The following is a 17694-nucleotide window of genomic DNA, read 5'->3' on the forward strand; positions in this document are numbered from 1 at the left end:
CGACCTTTTTCAACGGTAATGGTGGGGGAGGGGAATCCTGTCTAACTCGGATGTTTTACAACAAAAAACCTGGAAGAGCATCAGCTTGCCACGTCAATATTTTTCAGATTCGTTGGCGCGAGTTCTATTCAAAATGACCAAAAAGCCCCTAAGGCCTAAACAAGGTCGAACCCTTGCCTCTCCTGTCAAATCAATCGTACACCTGGGCGTAGCCGATTTTTTATTCTGACCCTAGCCCTTCTCCAATTCGCCCAGACCGGATTAAAAGCCTTGAAGAACAGCGTAGAAAGAATGCCTCAGAGCTCATCATCATCGAAGAAACACGGGACCGATCAGCCGGACATTGGTGGGCCCGCCTCCAAATCACAGAGGACCAAAATGGTCAAATCTTCCGATGATACTGAAAAAAAGGTTTAATGTTTTGAATTCCCAGTATTTTAAACTGAAGCATTAAAAATCTCAATTTGCGGCATTCTTTGTTTCAAGGGCTTTCTCACCGTATCCGTCTTAATGTCGTTATTGGGATGTGTGCAGAACTTAGCTAAGAAGCTCAAAGAGCTGGAAATAAGTGTGCCTATTGTGTATGGTAATATTGCATTTTGGCTCGGTAAGAAGGCTAGCGAGTGAGTATTGATAAAGTCGTTGTTTTATTGTTGTCTGCTGAACGTTTGATGAAATGCCTGAGTAAATAATAAAGTTTTATTTAGGTACCAATCTCACAAGTGGACTGTTTATGTTCGAGGAGGAACGAATGAGGATATCAGTGTGGTAGTGAAGCGTGTTGTTTTTCAATTGCATTCCAGCTTTAATAATCCCACAAGGGTTGTTGACGGCCCACCTTTCGAGCTGTCTGAATCAGGGTGGGGTGAATTTGAAATTGTCATAACCCTTCATTTCCATAATGATGTTTGCGAGAAGCCGTTGCACTTGTGAGTTTCTCCCCTTGATCATCTTTCTGTGTTGTATATTGGACACTCTGGAAATCTTAAATTCAGGTAGCTAATGCAGGGTTGTAGATCCTGTTTATATAGTTAAAAACTTCATAAAACCATAAGAATTATATGTTCTTTCTCCTAATCTTTTCAACATTCTTGTTCTCTGTGATTTTTGTTGTACTTAATCGAAATATTGTTTTGGTTTGTCCATGTTAAAAGGCTGAGATGCTGATGTTAGTCTCCTAACAGATACCATCATTTGAAGTTGTATCCAGAGGACGATTCTGGTCCAATGTCCACCAAAAAACCAGTCGTCGTGGAATCCTATGATGAAATTGTATTTACTGAGCCTTCAGAAGGTTTTTTCTCTCGCGTGCAGAATCACCCAGCTGTTGTTGTGCCTAGACTGCCCGCTGGTTTTGCTTTGCCTCCTCCTGGTGCTTTTTCCCTCTCTGTCGCACAATATGTGGACTTTTTCTTTTCACTGTCCTTTTAGGTACTGAGTTTCTCCCTGTTCACCTGCAGTGCCATTGGAGGATGCAGATAAAAGGAGAAGAGGCGACACTAAAGATCACACCTTAAGTCAGTGGTTCTCAAATTTCTCAGAGGCTGATGAACTGTTAAAACTTGCAGCAGCTCGTCAGCAGGTCAGTTTGATTTCTTTTTAGGTCTGGTAATTCCTCCTGCTTGTCTAAACTATAAACATTCTCAAAAATATTAAACTTTCTTTCTGCTGAATGACAACGTGCACCAGTTTGTTTCGTGCAAGTGTATTAGTTTTGCTTGAAATCATTGAGAATATCACATGCCTGTCTCCTTCAAATCTTATTGTTTGATATGCATCTTATTGGTTGAGCATGCACGATAATATGGTGATAGTTTAGTTCTTTAGCTCATCAAATATTAAAGGATTAGTAGTGAACAATAATAAGTCAAAACATAATTATGCATTGGTTTAATGAAAACAAATTTAAAGTAGGGCAATGAGAACTAAATTACCAAATTCACATCTAGGATCTCTTTCATTTTGACAAAAGCAGGGAGTTCTTATCAACTTCCAAAACCAGTTTGCCATTAGAAGCAGAAAACTTCACAAGAGTGTTTTGTCTTGGGGAATTAACTTGAGGACATAGCTTTCTGATTAGTAAAGATAGTGAAATTGGTAACTAATTGCAAATCTGTTTGCAGCAATTATGATCTTCTATTGACTAACAGAGGAAGATTAATGTGAATTTCAGTTTAGAGTTCCTAGTTCTTCTGTTGGGTTATAGGACTTGTTCACCGGTCAAGTTTTTTTCAAGCCCTTGAGTGCCTATGCACATCAACTCGTTTTATTACCTGTCAATTACGTGAAGGCAATATCTTCGTAGCATGACTTGAAGTACTAGTTCAAGTTTCTAATTAGTTCTAGTAGAAGCTTAATAGTGTATTAGTTGATGAATTCCCATGATAAGGCTTGAATGCTGAAAAAGCCATGTGTCTAAATTAATTGATGGTATAGTATGTAGACGCTGTAGACAATGATAATGAAGTTCCAGATGTAAAATCAAAGATACTATCACGACTACATACTCAATATTTGTGGATGATGTAGACTAATGTGAAGAATTATGATGGGTGTGCCCATCTGTATTTTTCGCTTGGCAAAATTTGAACAAGAAGGGCATAATTTCTGCTCTATCAAAATTCAATGTCATGGCTAGAGATCTGATTTGGATGTGCTTCCAAGATCAATCTCCTTGTTTGCTTACTAGGGTTCACTGTTGCACAAGGTTTTTCATATTCTTCGGTGTGAGGGGGTTAAGATCAATGTTGCACAACCACTTGTGCCTTCAATGTATACAGCTTGGGAAATCTGCAAGCGTTAGATGCTAGAATTTCCAGCACTAAAATTAGCTAAACAATAAAGAGAGGTGGGATTTGGGCTCTTTTTTTTAATTGGATAAGGTGATTCTACCTATGAGCTTTTTTCTTTTTCTTGGAGTGCTGTTCTTGTTGTTTCTTTCTTATGTATGCCATAGCTTCATGCCTTGGTTATGAGGCTTCTTCTTTTTAAAGAGTAATCTACTTTTATGACTGGGGGTGGACAAAGGATGAAGACGGATCAAATAGTCTCTGCAGTTAAGGCATGTATCTCCAATTTTTCATTATCATAGAAGTTGTGTCGTCCCAGAATTCATTCAGAATTTCACTTTGGTTAATTAGTCCTGCTGTATTTTAATTTTTAAAATTTAGTATCTTTTATTGTGTGATATAGATTTAATTCATGTTTTATGGATATATTTATTTTTTTCTGAATATGTTAATCATGGTATAAGGTGTTTGTATAGTAAAAGTCCTTGCCAAGTATTACCAGGATTAGGAACCTGATACAGGAGAGCCCGTAGTGTAGCTTAACATGTGATACAACTCTGGTCTTTTTTCATACTGGTGCACATTTTGAAAATGAACTGGATTATGATTTATACCGGACAAAACTTATGTTTAATGCCTGGTGACATCTGGTAGTTGATGACATGCTTTAGCTATAGTAGTGAATACCAGGTGGACATGGATTTTAGTCCCATTTGAGTGTCACGACTACGTTCAGTGGAGTGGTTGGAAGACAAGATACTCATAGTTCCTTTGAGAAGCTGAGTTCTGAACTTTGACGACGGGGTTATAAGAACCGCATAAACTTTGACGACACCATTATAAGACCTGCATTTCACTGAATAGTTACTGATGCATAGACACTTTTTTGTGCTTCTTTATCAACAAACTGACCAACTTCCTTCTTGCATTGATCAAGAAACATAGATTTGAAACTGTGATCTAGTTTATATGCATTCTGTACAGTAAATATCAGTGCAGGTTTTAGTGCTCAATTAGTCAAGCATTTGGGAACCTTTTTGAATGCATTTTTTTCTTGTCCATATCTGCCATTGAAGTATTTTGTTATCAATTGCTTGGCTGGTATGTGGTTTCTTTATATCTGTATGATAAGATCAATGTTGTCAAATGCTCTTTTGACTGCAATAGGTACAAGCTCATATTGCAACACTCAGAAGGCAATTGAGTTTGATAGATGGGCAGCACCAACAGCTGAAATCTGCCTCTGACATGTAAACCTATGCCACACTTCTCATAATTGTAATTTTTGCCATTATGAAAATTTGATATTTTGTGATAATATGAATAATGCTATGTTTATAAATTTTTTCATAGATGGGAAATTCATGCTTTCTCTTCCCTTTTTCCATTTGTATTCTCTTTTTTGCACTCTTTCAGTCTTGTTCATCTGCGTTGATAAATGCTGCATCCTCATTGTGACGCAAGGCATTTGACTAATAATAGATGGAATGTGAATCCCTTGATTTATTCTTTGATCTACTTGGACAATAGAAGTTTTTTCTTTTTCTTTTTCTTTTTTTTTTTTGAGCATCAATAGGAATTGTTACTCAGTATTCTTCAATCTTGACCTTAAAAATAAATCATTTAGATTCAGACAGTATATCATCTGAGAGTTGCCTTTATTCACTTATGGCCTCTCGATTGTTAGATTAACTACGTTAATGGAGAGCTGTGTGCACTACTTGTGCATACCTTTTGTCCCATTTTAAGAACTGCAACAATTCAACAATAGCAAGTGCATTTTAGTAGAGATCTGGATGATGCTCTCTCTCTCCCTGTTTTGGAGTTAATGATCGAATAATTTTGGCAACCAGAAGAAATACTTATTTCATCCAATATTCCATATGTGACAATCATTACAGAGTAAAACCTAAAAATGCTTGAAGGTATTGCTGACTGTCATGTGCTAGGATCTTCAAAACTAAGGGAAGCTAGTGCACCTAAAATCATCCTTACTGCTGGGCGTGATGTAGATGAAACCATGACATTTTCTAGCAAGTTGATGTACCCCAATCCCTGATCTTCTTGTTACGCCTAAAGAGTTGGAGGATAGTTGTTGCTGTCTTGGCTTGATAAGGTTGCTTTTAATGATTATAATTCTGTCTGTATCTCTGAAGAATGTATAGAGAAAAAGGAAGTTACTCTGAGATGCTGATATATTTACTACTCGTATAGCCAGGTCTAAAATAGGTGGGAGGTGCTCGAGTTCAACAGGAAAAGTTGCCTTCACAAGTGAAACTGGAGAATAGAACTCGCATAACTATGGTGATATGATTGGATGACCACTTGATTGAGTTGGGCTATTAGGATGTGGAAAGAAATTGACTTTGATTTAAATGCACATGTAGATTCAGAGAAAGTTGCCAATATATCGTTGATGCTGGTCAAGTTGTTGGTTAAAGTCCCCGATATCTCTCCCTCCCACACAAGACGTCCCATGTTAAAGACTGCTAAAACATTTGAATGCCGTGTTTCTCGCATGAAACTTTTATATCTTTTCCTTTTTATTACTTTTCTTTCACCACACAAGACATGCTGTGGCAAACACCAACAGCATAACTTGCCAAAAGAAGGCCTAAAACTACGTGAGGTGACACTTTAATGAGACTCTCATCATGTTCTCTGTAATTTGATCAAATCAGAATCTCTTTCAACATTCAAGATTGCCGCAAGTGTTTATGCTGGTATGAATATGGAAAAACATCAAATAGGGTTGGTGTAAAAACTTGAGGGATATAAATTTGTAAAGAAGAAGTGAAAATTTGGCTTCTAATTCCCAATTTAGATTCACTCTCCTTTAGGCTAAACTTGCGCTCTATAAAGTGGAAGACAGTGAAATCACACTTAAACGAAGAAGTATTTGTACAGAATTTGTAATGCTTGTAAAACTAGTACAGGATTTATATCTTTCTAATGTTAGAAGTAGTTGGTATTTCCATTCAGAGAGCGATTATTGAAGGATTATATATCACTTTTAGATTGAGTGAAAAATCACAGAAATTTCTTCTATATCGTAGAGGCTAAGCCAGGGAGTTTGGGGCAGTAGGAACCTATTTTATTTCACTGCGAGCGAGTGAGTGAATACGTTGATTCTATGTAAACCTTGGGTGGGGCGGGGCGGGGGGCCAAGAGTAACATGGCTTTCATGTGCAATAGGGGGCTCCAACTCGAAAATGCTAAATAGAGCCGCGGTTGATGATCAATTCATGTGGATACGGATCACCGCATTTTTTGTTGAGACATGGGGGGACCACCTCAAACTTCTCTTTAGTCTCATATGCCGCCTATCGTACTTCATCTCTGTCCGTATGTATAATGTACCTTTGTTTGTTAAGGACAGATAGATAAAATTGGCATTTTGATATTTTTCTTAACTTCTCTGTTTATCATGAAATTGTAATGCCCCTGGATGGTGGAAAGGCTATTTCGGGGAACGGATTGACAAATGTTGAAGTGGGATGAGAAATTGTCCTGTTATAATCTCAATAATGCTTGTCGTTCTGTGTGCTGTAGTATCGTCGCTCAGGCGAGAAAGAATTCGTCTTGGGATAACGTGACGCTTTTTCTGCGGATTATTATTATGAATTGGTGCAAGAAATCAGGCCTTAAATTAAATGGCTTCCCCGATCTCCGGGTATCTCGAAACTTGAAAGAGGTTCGTAATTGAAATTGTGGGATATAATTGTTTTTTTTCTTTTTTTTTTCGTTTGGGTGGGCGGGCTATAATTGACTTGGGACTTGGGAGTAAAAAGATAGTACTAGTAAAATAAAGCAGAAAACAAAAAGAAGGCAGAGGGGGTAATTATTATCCCTGTCCCTGGCTTCAAGTTATGAGCCTCAGAACATGGGGATGCAACTTTTTATCATTCATATTGTAGATCGCTATCTGATTCTTACTACTATTCTATTTGGTGGTGGTGGCGGTGGTGCTGCTGCAGTGCTGCTGTAGCTAGTTCAGTACAAGGACCACAGCACATGGTAATAGATCCCCAACCCCAAAGCAGTAAATCCTCCGTTATAGGAAATACATACGTTGAAGGTCAAGCGTTATCTAATGTTGGCTCTCACCCACGAATTGGTCCATTCATTCAATTCAACGGATCACAGTGGTGGTCTTTTTCCTAGTAGAAAACCTTATAGTCTAGAGAGAGAGAGAGAGAGATTCAGTTTTGGAAGTTGTAATGTGGCTTCCAACGCCCATTCAGAATTCAGCAATTTGCCTGTCTGGGGATCACTGTGACCGAAGCAAATAGCTGCTTTGTCATACTGTATTTTTCTTCCAGTCAATTGGATCACAACTCAACTTAGAACGTGGTCTGATGGTTCACTACATCAAACAGGAGGCATAGACTGAAATAGAAAGGGGCAGCAAAAATTCAAGGGTAATTAATTGTCCTTGCTGAAAGTTTCCATTTAAAATAAAGGCACGTAATTATTTTACAAAATTCGATGTCCATCCACCACGCAAAACAAGTACCGAAAGAGACCATTCCACACAAATTAAATTGTTGCATGTGGCATGCATTCATGTTCAAGTTGAAACAAAAAAAAATGACAGAAGTCCAGATTCATTCATAGAAGCATTGATGGATTAATAAATGAATTTAGTCATTAATTTTCTCTTCAGATCAGATGCCACCATCATGATTGCCTCCAATTTTTCTGGCTTCAGTTCTGTATGAACTAAACTAAATTCCTTCTTCTTCTTTTTTTTCATTAAAGCAGCAGAATGAATGGGCAATTATTTATTAGTCTTTGTTTTGCTACGCACTAGTCAAGCCTGCAAAAGATCTCGATTCGCCACATGAATTTCTGCAAAATCTACTATTTGTTTGTTGAATCGCTCCCTCACAAGAAGAGAGCAGTTTAGTTTAGTTTAGTTTAGTTTAGTTGTCTCTCTTTCCCCTTATTCTGACAGTTAGTGGAAGAATCACAAGCCCAACAATCACAAAACACCAAAACCGCTGAACACCAGTTGTTCGTACTTCGTACTCCTCAGTACAGTACAGTTATCTATCTATGGTCCGTGATTTCTGACTCTCTCTCTCTCTCTCCACCCCCACCGGCCCCTCGTAATGCAGCCCTGCAACTACCCCAGTAAATGTGCTACAAATGCAATGCGGATCAAAGGCTTATGTTATCATTAATTCCAATTGTACGATGCATGCAATTTGGATACTAACGTAATAAATCTATACGCTAACATAACGATAAATAATAACTATAAGTGTTTTTTGGCACATTCTATTCTGTGTGCGTGCTTATTTCAAAAATATATAATTAATCCTTTTTTTTTTACCGTCAGTTATTATATGTAGAATCGTGTTAGAGCATGTATGTTTTTTTTTTCCGGAAAACTGTTCTTTTTTATTTATTTAGGAAGTTATTATACTTAAATCCATTATAGGAAAAAAGAGGGAATGTGGGTAGCTGTACTTATGAGTTAAATCATATTGTTTTTAAAAAAAAAAGATGGAATTTGAGTAGTTTAAAAACTAATAACTTTAGATGATGTTATTGGTACAACATCAAAGGGGATCTCTCCGATTATATATAGTATAGATATAGTAAAGTTTGGCACTGCTTGAAAAATTGTGTGGCACTCATAGCCCATCCCATTGAAATTGATCGTACCCTACAATTGAAAAGGTAATTGCAGGAGCCCCAAACCGTACAAAATGAATGCTTCGACGAGTGGAGCTCTTTCTCTCTCTCTATATATATATATATAGATATATATAGACATTATTGATCAATAATTTACCAGGCTTCCGTTGTTTATTAAGTAATTTAATAGTAATTCCTTCGAATATTTCAGTACTCCCATTTAAGACAAGTGCAAGTGGCAGCCACTCGAATAGAGATGCGGTCATTAAATTGAAAGTCTCAGTAGTAGTAAATGTTGATGCCAATAGTGCAGAGTAGAGACGAGACACAATGTTGGAAATAGAAGCAGATGTAGTAGTCTGATGAAATGTCTTGAATCCATGTTGAAGATTTGGTACCAAATTCCAACAGTGAAAGCTACGTTAATGGCTAGAATGAACAGCACCGGCAATTTTGCTCATCAAATCAAAACTGCACCATAAACCAAATATACCCAAGCAAAGCAACAACACTCCTCGACGAAATTAAAAAAAAAAAAAAAAAAATCAGAGGATCGACTCTTGCAGAGCCTAAAATGAATGAAAAGGGCCTGGCACTAACTTATTCCTGCTGGCTGCTGCTATTTATTACTACTAGCTAGCTAGCTCCAAGTCTCCAACTAAAAATTTTGGATGGAGAGAAAGAATTTATGAATCCCTCCTGTCAATAGCAAGAAAGAAATTTGAAAGGGGGTCCGTATTGTTGTACCAGGGACCAACAGAACAACGGACGCCCGACGGGCTTCTTGTCCCACGCCCCACTGTCCTTTTTTTCTCACATAATAATCCCCAAAACCGCACCCGTGGTCTGTCCCATTGCTCCTACGCATCCGCAGGACCCCATGACCCCCTGCTCCTTCCTCTTCATATATACCTCTCCATTTCCGTCCCCATTCCTCAATCCTCTTCCCCCACTATCATCACCAGCATTCATCTCTCTAGCAAAGTGTAGTGCATTCCTTCCCACTCTTCACTAGCGAGAGTTGCTACCAACCAAATTCTTCAAATCATAAGCATGGCCATCAGAAAATCAAGCAGCAAGCTCCCACAAGCAGCCGTGATAAAGCAAATCCTGAAAAGATGCTCGAGTTTGGGAAAGAAACACGGGTACGATGAAGATGGGCTGCCGCTTGACGTGCCTAAAGGGCACTTTGCCGTTTATGTAGGCGAAAACAGGAGCAGATACATTGTGCCCATTTCATTTTTGACTCATCCAGAGTTCCAGTGCCTTCTTCGACGCGCCGAGGAGGAGTTTGGGTTTGATCATGACATGGGCCTCACCATTCCTTGCGAAGAAGTTGTTTTCCGATCTCTAACATCAATGCTCCGGTGAAATTAAGAGAGCTTGCTTATAATATAATAGTAGGCTAGTAGTATAATCAAGTGATTAACCGGTGATCTGTTTGGTGAATGAGGAGAGATGGCACAAGACGAAGCTAGCAGCAGTAGTAGCTAGCGTCAGCTTCTCTTTTTTTAGCATCTCTTCTCATCATCTATGGCATTGTTGGATTTTTTTTTATTTTTATTTTTTTTTGTGGGAACCCATTCTGGGGTTCTTGATTTAGTGTTTCTTGATTTAGTGAAGCTAACACCATACCCAAGAATTTATTTTCTGGGTTAAAATTGTACTATAAATTAATTTGTTATGAAACTTTTCCTCGCAGAGGCGTTTTTTCAACACCCTGCGAGAGAATTCTTGTGGAAATTAAAGGCCAAATTAGCAATTTCTTTTCAGCCCAGTACGGATCAAAACTTAGAGTTTCAATTTTCAATTGCTACACGTCCATTGGAATTATACGAATTTAACAGCACTCGTTTAAACCTGAACTGTTGTAACTTTTTTTTAACAAATAATTTATTTTATTTTATTAACACGCAAAAGAAAATAAAAATCAGTAGGGAAAAGATGCTTTAAACAGAATTTGGGGGAAATTATTACTCAAGATCCATTATCACTTGGGAAAAATTAGTATTAAAGATCCATTAAACAAACTTCGGCTTGCCTTTCTTTCTCTCAGTCTCTCTCTCTCTCTCCTGTGTGTGTGTGTGTGGGGGCAAACAGGCATGCAAAAAAGAGAAAAAGCTAATATTAATATGCTCGCAAACTTTATCTTTTTTCTTTTTTGAGAGGTCATGACTCATGACTTGCCTAGCCAACCTCTTCAATAGATTTGAGTATTAAAAGTTCAAACTATTTGATGCTTTACCAGCATTGTGAGTATTAAAAGCCAAACTCGTTCGGTTTATTCTAGACCGTGAATCACGGTTGGCTAGCAGCCCACCCGAATCCCGAATATGGAAAGAAAACCTATGACAAACGATCATTTCTTGGCTATCTCTTTTAGTTAATTATGTGGAAGACTATATATAATAATAATAAGAATACTTCTACTGGATTTCCTCAGCTTGTTCATTCATTTTGAAATTAAAGGTGAAACCCAATTCCAGATCGTGATATATTTATTCAGTTGTCCATAAAATCTACTACACAAAAGTGGATGGTCCAATATTCCTTTTCTCTGAATGGATGAGAATCGATCGGATTATGTAGATCGTTTGATTCATTTCCTTTCCACGCAATCGCAGGCATGATTATGTCCTTGAATTTGCAACGCCCGCCCACATTCCGTAACAAAATAAGTACGAAGGACCCCACAACTTGGGGTGATTGAATTTGGGACATTCTGTTCATCGGAAAAAAAAAAAAAAAAATTTTGGGACATCCTGGACCAGCACCAGCTATTTCTTGTTGTGAGTAATTTATAAAGGGTCCTGCTATCTTTCACGTCTGACATCTTTAGAAGAGTAGTTATGGACGTAAGCCCGCTGAAAGGGCAATTTTCCAGTTGGCTGCATGTTACTTTCTGCTGCATTTTGCATCAGATGTCCTTTCATCGTCCCCTTTTCTTCTAAACGCGTAATTAAGGGGTCGGCAATTGCAAGAATTCAGCTGGTTGAGATTGATTCACGGAGATCGCGGCATGCGATACGAGAGATGACAATACTGTGATAATACACTACTTAGTTCATTTGAAAGTGAGGAACAAACCTTTTTCAGGGGATCAGGTTTGCATTTTCAGCTTTACAAGTTAAAAATTGAGAAAACATATATTATTCAATTTTTGAGGTTTCAGTTCGTTTATTGGATAATGACGTGTTTGCATGGTCATGTTGAGAACTTAACCACCTGTATCCTGCGAAGTGTGAACTACGTCTATAATACAGATCTCTATATATATATATATATATCTGCATTTGCTTTTTTTTTTCCCCCCTTGTTTCAGGTACCATAAATGTTTCATGAGAGATGTTTCCTTGTTTTTTTTTTATCTTGTCCTATAAATATTTCATTTCTGTCTCATGTAATAGAATTCAGGAATAACTTATTTAAATGCTACTTCGCTCTCAAATGAATCCTGTGGTAGGATGTGATGATGTGGGGAAGACATGTTTTTATTCGTCACTCTCATTTGTTATGCTTATGCAGAGTTAGTACTACACATTCCAGCCCATGAGAGATGTTTGTTTGGCAAATTTGTCTGACATTCTCTACATTAAATGACCTGACCCAACCTGCGTTCTTGTAAAATCATGTCGTCCATTCCAACTTTGAGAGATTAGTGCATTTGCTGGCCTTGAATCAATGGAAACCTTTGGAATGCAAAGGTAGTAAGTACTTTGATGCGGATGGATGTCACGTAACTCTGAACTAATGTGACAAAAAAGTAACGTATATCATCGATCTATGGCACTTAAAATCCTAGCTATAGTGTAAAAAGTTCATATAACAGGGGTACGAAACCTGTACGGGATGGATGTGTTGGTTCTCCGGCAGTTGCAAATGCATATATTGTCAGAGAGATCAGGATGAATATTTTGGCCACCATTTATCCAAGTAAGTTCCAGCGCATTCCCTAATGGAATCCCCAATTGCATATCCATCCATATTCTCCTTTTGGGTAGAAAAGCAACAAAAGTGAAAAACCATGGAGGAATCTTCCCCCCATTAAACAAACCCTGTGATCTTTGTGGGGAGCCGGTGAATATCTTTGTTGGATCCCACCTCCTTCCCCTTGTACTACGATACTTTGGTACTATTTGTGGGGGGAGGATGGTTGTCACTTGTCATGTGAGCCTAAACCCCACAGTTCTTTAGTCCATTTTCATGCAACTTGACATGGCCTGGCCAAGTCTCTCACATGGACATGGCCTGGCCAAGTCTCCCTCTCTTAATTACGACTAGTACCTACAATTGCCCCAGTGCATTTGTGTTTCCAAGGTGCATATCCAGGCAATCGAGCCCTGGGAAAATACATTCTATAAATCGAAACTTAATCAGCGCCTGTGAAGAGATGTCTTTGCCGATTTACACCATAGTGGGAACGCTGATGGAATGGAGTACTACTACCTTCTCTCTCCAATCTAATCCATAGGTAACGATGGTCTTCCAGGCCGGACAAGTTGGTCCTCCAATGTACAATTGAATTGCATGGGCATCGTAGATTTGGCCCATCTTCAACTAAATTAGTCAATATTTTGGACCACTTTACTTGATGCTAATTAAGCGCAGTTTCTCTAACACGGTATCAAATCTGAACTGCGGCACAGCCCATCCACACATGATTTATGATAGGTTTGATAAAACTGAAATCTTAAGCAAGCCTAAGTACCATTTTCAAATTAAGCATTTAACTAGTTTTTCCAATAATAGCTTCTTTCCTTTGCTATACTAACCCACACGACGGTGTTGTGTGATGCGTACAATGCATTGGAAGATTGTAGCTGCTAGGGGTAGGCGTATCTGTCACGTCCACCATTTGACTGATCAGACTCACATCCTGCGAATTAATTATCTTCTGATTCTTACCTGCCTCGCATATCAGCGAATATCCGATTATAAGATATCCGCTGAGATAGGATCAGGTCAACAGGTACCCGCCCCACCTTACTTATCATTTAATTTTTTTAAAAAATGATTTATACTAATTTAATTTTGTATTTTACACACTCGTTTAAAATTTAATAAAGATTTTTTTCTCAAAAAAAAGTCTCGCACTAAGAAACAAACATGCGAAGAGAATACAAAAAAAAAAAGAAAAATTAAAAGAATTCAAAATCAATAAAATTTTGAAATAAGTAGCACATTTTTTTAAATATATGTTCCACATTAATTAAACTCTTTTCTATAAAACATAAGATCATGATCTCTACAAATGAATTTTGTAAATAAATGATAGTCTATTATATTTGTAAGGCAATTTGTTCAATAAAATTGTTTATTTAGCTCTAAAAATATTATTTTATAATATATGTATAAAAAAATAAAAAATATATATGCAGGGCGGATTGGGTACCCACAGGTTTTTAATTGTGTGACCCTAATTCGCCCCACATCTTAACGGGTACCTGATCCTCTTTTGATCCAATTAAATAATACACATCAGGTATCCTAATTTCAGATCGGATCTGATATGTCGGGTTTTCGGATTTGCAGAAAATTTTGCCTATCCTAGTAGCCGCAAGAAACTCTTAGTCAAGGTCTGGAGTTTCCTTCTATCTCGAGTGATTATCTGCATTTTCTTTTCTTTTTTTTTTTTTATTTCGTAGTCTTCCCCACACCCTTTCCATTCTCAAAGACCTAATCCTGAATCTCACAACGAGGAGAATTTGAAGAGAGAGTGATTATCTACATGCTAGCTGCTTGTGAGTATCTCAAAAAAATTTATTTTTTCAGCTCAGGAGATACTTTAAACATGATGATCAATACAATGATGCTTGTACCTACTAAGATAGGTTTCCGAAACACAAGATCCTGATCTTTAATGTTGATGTAGTCTGTAGATGTTTTTCCATAGACGAGATGAACTATTATACAAATATAAGGGAGATACGCACAAACAGTTGTTGATGCAATCTTCATGGACGATATAACAATTTTGAACAGATTGTGATTCATTACAAACTATCTGTGAGACTTTGTAATAGTCATCATATTATATTGAGATGCGATTTTCATGGAAGAACTGTACACGGTCAGTTTTATGGCATGATTTAAACAGTGTATTTTCAAAATTTGCAGGGTTAACTAAATCGGACCGTGCCCGCGCTGGGTTGTTAGGATGGTGGAGACGGAGTCCTTACTCCAAATCTGCCTGAATTCGATTCCAGTCCGTAATTCAGTTGTTTACTGTCCTAGGCATCGGTCAGGCCCGCGCTGCCTGGGCGCCGTGGGATTAATCGGGTGATCCGGATATCGACAGTGTTGAAAAAAAAAAAAAAATTCGGACCGTACATCGTTTGGGAGGGTCGTCATCCAGCTCCTTCCTCGTAATGTAAACGCAATGCTCCCTGCGTTCCAAGGTCTCGTTAATTGACCCCTCATAATTTCTTCGGAAACGATCGATCGAACCCGGTGCCAGCGCACTCCATGTGAATTCTAGTGTGGAATTTTCCCAGTACGAGGCCAGCACTTTGGGTCCAGTCAATAGACTCCGGACTGTGGTGGATGACAGGCCTGATAGGACTAGCAAGGGCCCTCTCCCTCCTGTGCTTGGAAGTCCAAACCCAATCTTGTCACTTGGAAAAATCACGTCCAAGTCATAAAACCAATTTTTCTTCTTTCGCCCCACAAAAGGATTGCAGTTTACAAAATGACTGATCAGAGGCCACATCAAATGCGGAAAAGAATGCAAATCCAACTTAGCAAACAAGTTAGTAATGCCAATGGTCTGGATTGATGGAATTTCTACCCATGGTCTAGTAACACAAATGCCAATTCTGACATAAGTACTAGAATTAATCATGAGTCAACACGTACTAAAATTTCAACACTAGGCCAAATCAGTGAGGAAGATCCTAACCATCCTAGCACGAAATATCCTTCCCGATCAGCCCTTTCGCCTTCATGTGGTCAACCGTTTGATCCTCCAAAATATTTGAGAAAGCTACTAATTTTGGGAGCACACGCACATAGTTGCACTTCGACTCTAGCTTAGAGTTATGAAGGAATCTCAAAAAGTCCAGCATATTATCGTATTCCTGTACACTTACAAAAATTTCATTGTCATTGGGCTCTTGTCCTTCGTTCTCACTTGAGAAAGATTGGGCTATCATTGATACCATTTTTTCCCTCTTTTTTTTTTTTGGTTGGAAGGATTCATTAATTAGATGTTTAAACGCCTATATTTGAGGCAACACGATTTTTTCAAGCTGTTAGGGGCTGAATTTTTTTCCCCCAGAGCGATAGGAGATTTTATATCATTAAAAAAAATTATACAGTATAGGAGCAAAGGCCCCAATCTTTACAAAAAAAAGTGCAACTTAACACACTGGAGTATTATACGATCACTCTACATCACAGAAATTTAGCAAAGCAATTTTGCTCACATAGGCTATCATCAGTTCCCTGATCTAACCTATCAAAAGAGCACATTCGAAACTAGGACACCATTTTTTTATGTCCTCCGTTATAGTTGCTATCTCACTATCCGCCAATTTCCTAGCTTGGATTTGAGTCAGCAGCTTTCTATTATGTTGAGCTCGAGCGTGAAAGAAATCCCTCAGCAGTCGGTTCTATATATGAAAAAAATTCAGACTATCGTTCAAATGTTTTGGGCTCTATGGAACTCTTCAAATGCGACAGCACAATTGCCATAGTAAAGCTTTGCGACTAATTAGAAGCCATATCAAATTAGGAAAAGGCAAAGCAAACATAACAAATTAAGAAATTATTAGTATTGTATTTTTGCTTCCCATTGATGGAATTTCTGTCTTTCTAGTAGTGGTCTAGTAACACAAATGCCAATTCTTCAAGGCATCGATCACTGGTCAACACTTAGCGGTAACACAAATTGACTCAATTAATAAGAATGTGATCACTTTCTTACGAAAGATTGTGTATGCAATTACTGTTACCAATATGAGGGCTATGTTGATGGATTCAAATCCTGCTATTGATGTGAAGACCGTATGCTAAGTTAAAATTCTGTTCTCAATGTAAGTATTGTATTAATGAACAATTTGTAAGAACTTATGTAAGCGTTCTATGGTTTCAAAGGTATATTCTAACTTGTGGTGGTGATCAAAACTAAATCCATCCAAACTTTTATTTACAAAAAAAAAAAAAAAAAAAAAAAAGGGGTCAACACAAAATTGGTAATTGGGGCAAAGGGTTGATGATGCTTTTGTGTGTATAGAAAGGAAGAGATTTTCCTTACCACTCCAAGCACGTAAATTCCATCCCGACGAGCCCTTTCACCTTCATGTGATTCAACGTCTATTCCTCCGGAGAAATTGAGAAAGCCACTGACTTGGAGCACACGGAGATGCAAACACTGGGGACTCTAGCGCAAGAGTTGTGAGCCAGCCTCAAAGCGTCTGGCACGCTGTCATCATATCATGCTCCAATACATGACTGGCCTTATGTCCTCCGTTCTCTATTGAGAAAGACTGGGCTATCATTGATAGAGATATTCTTTTCTTTCTTTCTTTCTTCCTTTTTTTTTTTTGAAAGATGCAATTAATAGGATACTTAAACGTCTCTATTTGAGGCAAGTAGGCAGCACGATGGTTTTAAACTTTTACGGGCTGAAGTTATGGTAAATTGGAAAATGAAAAATATTTCTGAGCATGAAGAATTCTAGCTTTGAACGGTCTCTTAGAGATTCTAACTCCATAAATCAATTGACACTTACCCAAAAAAAAAAAAAATGAGAGCAAATCTTACAAATTTTCAATACATTATTTATGATTGTGAAGATCAGGAGCTGCTGAGGTTTGCGAATACTCTCTATTATTTAAATCACAATAGGTATCCTCCTAATTTCCCATCCCCATGTAATGTTGTCACCTAGGATGAAATTATCTTTCTTGATTTTAATTTCATTTTGAATTACCAAATTGGTGATAAGCTAATAACAGAAACATGTGTTTGTAGTTCAAATGCGGATGCTAATACTTACTATTGGAGATACTAATTGATGCCGAATGATCTGAATATCCAAAGATAACGAAGGCCCGAACACTCCTGCGTCGACAAAAAAAAAAAAAAAAAATCCAAATATAAAATTGGACTTTTAAGCATCACCACTCCTCCAGTGATGAGTGAGTCCATCCCATCCTCTTTTGCTTGCACAGTTATATATGAGTAATAATAATAATCACATAAAGTCACGCCACATTCTTGATTCTTTCCAGCTTGGATGCAACAATCAATAAAATGT

At 37.8% G+C, this 17694-nt stretch overlaps 2 protein-coding genes across 11 annotated transcripts; both read left to right on the plus strand.

The window, feature by feature from the left end:
• The first annotated feature begins 103 nt into the window (after positions 1–103).
• On the plus strand, positions 104–5484 carry LOC113731190 (transcription initiation factor TFIID subunit 14b-like). 10 transcript variants are annotated; one of them, XR_011840263.1, is made up of 9 exons: positions 109–411; positions 535–623; positions 708–929; positions 1185–1372; positions 1461–1582; positions 3957–4039; positions 4715–4905; positions 5004–5093; positions 5177–5484. XR_011840263.1 is itself a non-coding variant. In XM_027256303.2 (8 exons), exons 1-7 carry the CDS (start codon positions 292–294, stop codon positions 5075–5077), a joined length of 894 nt encoding a protein of 297 aa, XP_027112104.2. In that variant the 5' UTR covers positions 104–291; the 3' UTR covers positions 5078–5093; positions 5177–5484. The 10 variants fall into 10 exon arrangements, 5 of the variants coding, with proteins under 5 accessions (XP_027112104.2, XP_027112103.2, XP_027112106.2 ...); XR_011840264.1 differs by having other exon boundaries at positions 5008–5093; XM_027256303.2 differs by lacking the exon at positions 4715–4905 and having other exon boundaries at positions 104–411; positions 5008–5093.
• A 3657-nt stretch (positions 5485–9141) lies between these two features.
• LOC140036735 (auxin-responsive protein SAUR50-like) lies at positions 9142–10207 on the plus strand. Its single transcript, XM_072079251.1, has one exon. It carries the CDS (start codon positions 9489–9491, stop codon positions 9804–9806), a length of 318 nt encoding a protein of 105 aa, XP_071935352.1. The 5' UTR covers positions 9142–9488; the 3' UTR covers positions 9807–10207.
• Positions 10208–17694: the final 7487 nt, after the last annotated feature.

The sequence above is a fragment of the Coffea arabica genome, chromosome 2e (genome assembly GCF_036785885.1).
Source record: "Coffea arabica cultivar ET-39 chromosome 2e, Coffea Arabica ET-39 HiFi, whole genome shotgun sequence".
Classification (NCBI taxonomy): Eukaryota; Viridiplantae; Streptophyta; class Magnoliopsida; order Gentianales; family Rubiaceae; genus Coffea; species Coffea arabica.

Excerpts from the sequence above, each read along its gene's own strand:
- LOC113731190 (XM_027256303.2), top strand. The coding sequence starts at position 292 with ATGCCTCAGAGCTCATCATCATCGAAGAAACACGGGACCGATCAGCCG. Across the intron at positions 930-1,184 it reads TGCGAGAAGCCGTTGCACTT|ATACCATCATTTGAAGTTGT; the intron begins GTGAGTTTCTCC and ends GTCTCCTAACAG. Across the intron at positions 1,583-3,956 it reads TTGCAGCAGCTCGTCAGCAG|GTACAAGCTCATATTGCAAC; the intron begins GTCAGTTTGATT and ends TGACTGCAATAG.
- LOC140036735 (XM_072079251.1), top strand. The coding sequence starts at position 9,489 with ATGGCCATCAGAAAATCAAGCAGCAAGCTCCCACAAGCAGCCGTGATA.